The sequence below is a fragment of the Centruroides sculpturatus genome, unplaced genomic scaffold (assembly GCF_000671375.1).
Source record: "Centruroides sculpturatus isolate CEXI.00-Female unplaced genomic scaffold, Cexi_2.0 scaffold801, whole genome shotgun sequence".
Taxonomy (NCBI): Eukaryota; Metazoa; Arthropoda; class Arachnida; order Scorpiones; family Buthidae; genus Centruroides; species Centruroides sculpturatus.
This window is the reverse complement of record NW_019385405.1, coordinates 239,071-246,927: the sequence shown is the minus strand read 5'-3', so window position 1 is coordinate 246,927 and position 7,857 is coordinate 239,071. Positions and strand designations below refer to the sequence as shown.

General features: G+C 26.7%; 1 protein-coding gene across 1 annotated transcript in view; it reads left to right on the top strand.

The window, feature by feature from the left end:
• LOC111638601 (testis-expressed protein 10 homolog) overlaps window positions 1–7,351 on the top strand; it is a 42,921-nt gene extending 35,570 nt beyond the window's left edge. Inside the window, exons 8-9 of the mRNA XM_023384336.1 lie at window positions 1,799–1,928; window positions 6,791–7,351. Coding sequence (XP_023240104.1) covers window positions 1,799–1,928; window positions 6,791–7,040 — 380 coding nt within the window. The 3' untranslated portion in view covers window positions 7,041–7,351. The remainder of the gene's footprint in view (window positions 1–1,798; window positions 1,929–6,790) is intronic.
• The last annotated feature ends 506 nt before the right edge of the window (window positions 7,352–7,857 follow it).

Sequence of the window (7,857 nt, the reverse complement as noted above, 5' to 3'; positions counted from 1 at the left end):
AAATCTTGCAACGTTGAAAGAAATACTAAATAAAGCTGGAGTTGTGAATCAAAGAATTATAGACCCAAGTGCGGGAAAAAGAGACAAAGGACAAAAGATAAAGAAGTGTAAAAGGTTGAAAAATTATGGGTTCATATTTGCTGAACAGAAGATCTATTTAACCTTTCTCACTATTACATCTTTTGTCCTTTCTCATCTTTCCCTCCTTTTCCCAAATTTGGGTCTATATTCCTTTGAGTTACAACTCCAGCTTTATTTAGTAATCCTTCCTCATTCGCATATCTCCAAGCATTTGAAAATATTTCCTTTCCACTCAAAAATAAAATATGAGTAAAGGTTTACGGCTTTGTGAAACTTCTTTTTTGAGTTTATGCCATTGAAATAAATAAATTAATAAAAAAATTAAAACATTTGTTGATTTTCTTTACACGTTTATTGGGCAGCATTGAAACTTGCCTTGGGTCGCATGTGGGCCGCGCATTAGACACCCTTGATCTATAACTTGTGTCTTTACAGACATCCTGTGTAAACATAAGCTTGGCAGAATACATTAAAAGTTTGTTAAGCTGGTAGTCCATGCATCCAGAATGGTGCCAGATTATCAAAACTGTGTGATTACTGGACATTTTTATATTGAAAATTTGATAACATATGGAATCTGAATGTTGCAAATATAGCTGTAAATTTTGTACCAATGTATGATGATATATGTTATGTATGTTTCTAATTTGTTTATGTATGTTCTTTAATCAGTCTGAAGATGATAGTGCATGAATAATACTGTGTTAAAATTGAAAAATATGCAAAATGTTAATGAATACCCTATTATCTGGAGGCTTCTTTAGCATATCATGGATCCAAACAAACAATTTGCAGAATACTAACATGAGATTATTATTGGACAATTCTGGATTATTGGTCCAGTAAAATAGTATCCTTGAAAAGGTACTATTTTACTGGACATATTATAAAGTATTGGATTAACAAACTTTTAATGTATAACAAAAAAAATTAGCATTATCTGTTGAATGTGTTTTCGTACCATAATAGCAATTAAACTCAATAGAGATGACTTTTTCTTCTAGTTGTGTGTTCTTGTTATGTATTATTAAAATTATTTAGAAGAAGAAATTAATTTTTTTTAATTTCTTTCAATTTTCTGTTTTCAAATTTACTATGTTTTGGTGATGAATCTTTATTAAAGGAATATTTTTTGTAAATATAATTTCTACACTTTGTCAACACTTTATAAACAAGTGGCTGAATTAATAAAACCGCTGAACATTTGTAAATTTGTTACAGGTTTGCATCTTGCCAGCAAGCTTATCATATGGAGTTTTTCAGGTTTCCTTCATGTTTATAACACTTAAATACAGGACAGTTTCCCTTAAAAAGTCTTTCTGGGAAGTATCCTGGTAGATTGAAAAAGGCAATGCATTTCAATCTGAATTTCAATCTGATTTCAAAATGAAACCAAGTGTTTCATTGCTGTATTCTATCAATCCTATCATACTCTTTAAACAAAGGAAAATTTAAGAGAAAACTCATTTATTTTTTTGTGTTTAGTTGCTTTGTTCTGAAACAAATGTTTACAAAAATAATTTTTTGATGTATTTTGTATTCACATTTGTTAATTTTTGTAACATGTTTGTTTTGTCTTTAAACATCATAACAGCAAAGTAGCATTGTTAATTATACAATTTTAGTTTAAACACAAATTATAATTTAGAAACTTAATTAGAATTTATTTAAATTATTATTTTTCTAAATGAAATTTATAATTTTTGAAAATTTTCAGAACTTTTAGAAGAATTGTTGCTTATGCTTTATAATACTTATACACAATGGAAATTAGGAAGAAAGGATCGAGAAGAGATTATGAAATACTTTGTAGAATTATCTGTTCAAACTAATTCTTATTTTACCAAGTAAGTATAACATTAAACATAAAACATTTTAATTATAAAAATTTTGTTAAAATGCATTATCAAATGCAATTTTACTGCTACTTGTTGTTATTTATTTATTGTATTTAATTATTTATTCATATGCTTGTTATTTTTAAGAAAATGTCCTTAAATTTAAATTATTATTATTATTTAAATTTGTATTTTTATTCTTTAATTTTTCTGTTTCATTGTATTCTGTAACTGAGGAAAATCAGTGAAACTGATCGAAAACATTTTTAATTTTTATTAAATACATTACTGGATTTGTAAAGGTGTAAGTTTTTATGATAATTTTTATTTCAATGATTACATATTTGTAATAATAAAGGAACAAAAATGTTTGAAGTTTTACAGATTTTCATCATTAAAATATGTGTTAACTATAATATTTCAGTGTATAGATTCAACTTAAAATAATAAATAACTACTCCACTAAATAAATTACAAAGAGGCAACCTTTGAGCACTTAAAACATCATATTCGAATGAATGTGTTCAGCTGTAAATGGTCCCATCTTCAGGTTCCAAAGATAGAGTTAGAGTTGCTGAGGTTCTGCAAATTCATAAGCAAGCCATTATATTTTCCATGTTTATCTCAAATAATTTCTCCTAAAACCTCTCTATCTTAAATTATGGACTGAAGTGTCAATTACAACTTCAAAGATCAGCAGTAAATTTTGATACCATAAACTGTAGTAGAGAAACATCTCTTGCAATGCAGTACATAGTTGCAATTAACACTGCTTTTCTGTGGTTGGCTATGAGTTTGGCTTATGTCTTATTGGTTAAAAAAGTCTGGCATCAAAAACTATTGACAAATTATTTTCATTAAGGTATGTTTAAAATGTTTTATTTATATCTAATAGATTCATACTGTACTTGCCATTGTATTAATTTGCTATAGAGGGCACCACATTTTTACAAAATGGTTACTTTATCTGGGTCGCTTGTAACTAGTAATGTAAATTTAATCATATATTACTGTCCGATATAATGATATATGCTGCTTGTAGCTGCTTATCAAGAAATTTTATAGAAGGAGAACAATTATTGTTAGTGGGACACGTCATTATGTGGTATCAAAACAAATGAGTGAAATTGTTCTATACATATTTGTGCCCTTTGTGTTAAAAAACATCAGCTTTGACATTGTCCCATCAGGGCCAGATTTGCAAGTAAAAAGCCTCGACTTTCAAGGGACCTTAAACATTTGTACCAAAAAAAAATCAAAGTCAAATTTTGTAATAAACATTTTTTTACAAACCAACAAAATATACTTTACTGTTTATTTTGTGTAGTATTTCATTAATTTTTTTTTCTAAGAATTAACATAAGATCTTTTTAAAAAAATTGATAAAACCAATTTAAAAAAAAAGATTTTTAATGGAATGGGTATAAAAATTTAATTAAATTTAGTTATAAAACAGAAGACTAGTGAAACCTCATGTCTTTTTCTTCCAATATCCATATTAAATCAGAGTCATAGTCTGATTTAATTCTTTTCCTTTTACGATTGACTTCTAAAATTGTGAAGGGTTGGTAAGGGGTCTTATAGAGTTCAGCTTAGGGCTTCAAAATGCTTAAATCTGATCCTGTGTCTTACACAAAATTACTGGCATTTTAAACTTTAACAAAATATGTTTTAAAATTGACAGCATAACTTGTTCGTGTAAAGCTGGACAATCGGGAAACTGCCAATTCTTAACACTCTAATCCACTCTTTCAGAATTCAGAGCTCATAAATATAATCAATCAATTTCCAAATAATCATCTGTTTTTCTGTTTTTTGTGTGGGAATAGACGAAAACTTATATTAGGTTCTTGTAAGGCTTTAAAATTGCAATTTGGAACCAACAGTAAGCGTTGCTTTTTCTATCGCTTTTCATCTTTACTGCTGATAATAGACAAGAATGAATCAAACAACCTAGATAAAATAGTTTTGGTTTTAAACTCCAGAGGGCATCCGGTGAAAAATGCGAATAAAATACTGTATCTTCAATCAAACCTATTACTCTATTACTGTTTACTGTTGTAGGAATCTAGCTCAAATTTTTTTTCTTATTCCTGTGAGATTCAAGATAGACAGGGTCAATTGTATTTGATTCATTCAACTTTAATATTTTTTGTTTTGAATGTTTTAAATAGCATTCTAAAAATAAAATACCCTTCTGCACAGAGTTTTGAATTCTTTAATAAAAAAATAAACAATGTTGAATATTGTTCAAAAAAGTAGGTGAATTGTCTTTATTCAATAAGATTTCTTCAGGCACTAAACCATTGCAAAGAAGAATTCCAAATACTAGAAAGTAAATTTGAACACAAAAATATTAAAACAGTTTAGAATATAAATGAAATTGATTCATTGATACCCATAGATATATATATAATAAAAATCAAAATATATTAATTTGACTTTTTATGCTAAAAATGACGCAGTCTGTCATATGTACTGTCAATTTCAAAAAGTTGTTCAGTCTGTTTGGGAGCTGATTTTAAGCAGTTTATAATGCCAAATGTATAACTGAATCTGTAATGGTACCAAATAGATTAATCTGTTTTCTCATACAATATGGATAATGAATATACATAGATTATAACTATTTCAATAAACAATTGATATACAATTGTAGTAGCTAGAAAATTATTAAATAAGAAATATGTACTTTTGGGGTATAATTATACCCATAGACATAAAGTATATACAGATCCTAGTACAAAAAAGTAGCTGTAGTCCATAGCTTGGCAAAAATACAGAATAATAATCACAAGCCAGCTGCTGGTAACACCTGCATACAGATGTTGAAAGTGGTTACCTGTCACATCTATACATGGCTGTGCATGTTAAATTGTGTTTAGGAACATGCAGTGTCATCAATGGCAGTGATTGTGTGGTTAATGTTGTTTTCAGTTCCTGTATTGTGTGAATTTGCATAATATGGAACACCAATGTTCACTGAACACAATGTTTCATTCAACTGACATGGTTTGCTTACTCCATGTGATACACTAGATTCTGTCTGGGCTACTTTTCATGTTCCACTCTNTTCTCCAGATACTCTTGATGCAGTTCTTCTGATAGCTTAATTATCTTAGAATATTGCTTCTGGTTTCCTCTTTTTGTCTTGTTTTTCTCTTGAAAAACTCAACAGAGTCATGAAACTCATCACAATTACGTTTTTATTCTAATTCAGTTTATAAATTGTTAAAGTTGTGTTATTTTCATTGTTTAGTATGGCTGTACTCAGAATCAGCTCTATTGATGATAGCTTTCTAATGTGAAAGCTATCATCGATAGCTAATTGTATCATACTGTTCCCAGCATGCTGATAATCACTGAATGTAAGTAATTTAGTAATGAAAGAGATGTAAAATTGTCATGTGTAGTATTGATACATGAATACACTTTCATGATGATAAGCTGCATCAATGATATATCTCTCAAACATGACACATCTGTACCAACATAAAGAAAACCTTTATTTCCCATCACCAATAATCCAGAGCTTGATGTCCAGTTTGTCAGGTTTATTTGCCATGTATTGGATGAAAGCACAGCATGATTTGCATTGGAACAGGTGTTTATCAACAACAGATCACTTGGATTGAAGCATTTTATATAATATGTACTAAGAAAATAAGATGCACTCGCTTTAGCATGAAAAATTTTTTGGGTAATTTTTGATATGTATACACTTAGCATCATACATATACATAATAAATAATGTTAAGAATATTTTCATTATTGAAAAACATCATTTTAAAAATATATTAGTGATATTTTTTTCGGATATCAATAAATAAAACTACAGGTCAAAATGACCCATAGTTGGAAATGCTTATCCTCCTCATTCAGAATTATATTTTTACTGTAAATATTAATAATGCATAAAGATTATAATACATATGAATTAAGTTACACAATCTATATTACTTGTTATATTTTATATTTAATGTAAGGAAAAGATTTTAGACAATGAAAATTATATGAATTATTTTGCCTTACAGTTACGAAAATTATTTATTTCATGTTCCACTCTATATATAAAAATATATCTAGTCTATTTAATTAATTAAAATATAAATTAAATTATCACTTTAATAAAATATAAATTAGATTAATTTTTTTGTTCCAATTTGCTTTCTGATATTTCAAATTGTTCTTTATAATGATCTGAATAGCCTGAAGAACTTACTGAATAAAGATATGAAAGGAACTTTGCAAGAAGTATTTATCTAGACTTAAATATCTTTTAGTTGTTAATATTTAATGTTCTTTGCTTCTTTTTCTGTAAATAATTATAATAGCCATATTTAAAAACAAATAAAATTTAAGAAAGCAAGATTTTTCAATTTTTTTGAGACCACTTGTAAGTGATAAACTTAGTTGTTCCAGTTTATTTCATTTAATTATTAGGTAAATCTTAAATTATATATAAATATATTTGCTTTATATCTTATAAAGTGATTTTCTTTACAAAGAAATTTTGACAAGATTGTACAAAAATTTAGCTAAGATGTCGTCTAATTTTGAATGAAATAAATTAAATTTTCAAAAACTTGTTCAGAAAGTTTTTGAAATTTAAATTAAAATATATAATAGATGAAATTATTTCAAATGATATAGAAATATTTTGAAAATGCAACTAAATCTAGATATATTTCATATCAGATGTAAATCAATTAATAAGAGTTAAACTTTTTTATTTGTAGAAAGCTGAATGTCATCAATAGAGTTTTTTTTTATTTTTAAATATAATATACTTAAATGTAATATATCTTATTAATAATTTAAGATATGATTATTATTTATGTGGGGATAACTATAAATTTTATATTTTCTAGCTCTATGATATTTCAAAACTGGATGAAATCAATATTGAAAGAATTTTGTGATACAGTACATGAAAATCTTTCAATGTCAACAATTCACTGTATGTCAAAAACTGCAAATACTTTAGCACTTCGAGGTTTACCATTATTTCTTGAAGAACTTCAAAAGTCTTACAATTCAGTATTAGGTTTGTCATTATTATTTCTTTTAACTTTAGATATTTTTAATATATTAATATTAAATATAATAATAATTAATTAGATACTTTTTAATATATTCACATTGGAAGCTGATTCTGCACTTCTTCCCTCAACCACAGTAGTATTTAAAAAATTTTCATGCTTACTAGGGTTTATAGGTCAATATAACAAAATGTTTCATTTCAGTATATCCATCAGTGATATATGATGGTTACCTATTTAGTTTTAGTCATAGTTTATCACTGGTGGACAAATCATAAATCATTTATTGTAATATCTTTTGTACTGCAGATATATTTATGCTTTGATAATGAGATAAATTAAATTTAAACTTTTGTAGTTTTATAGATACAAAACAAAAGTTATTTAACATGTTTTTTACATAAATGAAGACCATTGTAATTCAAATATTAGGACTTATCACACATATATTAATCAAGTATTTGAAACAATTTATTACACTTCGGTTATTATAAAGACTACCATTTTAAATTTACAATTATTATAAAATTAACTAAAACATATTTTGGAACTAGGGTTCCCTCTCCAGTTTGATTATTATTGTACAACCAGTTTGATTATTAGTGTAAATCAATAAATTTTTATAAAAATTATAGCAGGTTTCAATGTTTCAAATGTCCATATTTAACTATTAGTGTTCTCTATTAAAGTTGTAGTGGATGTAGGCACCTTATCCTTTACATTATAGTTATTATTAATAACTCCTACTTCTTGCCAACTCTGCTAGGAAATGTAGTTCAAAACAGATTAATTTTATGTTATCAGTATATTTTTACAAAAATTTATTAGTTTTGATATATAAACAGGAATCAGAGTTATTAATACTAGGAATGCTGTAATTTGTTGATATCAAGAAC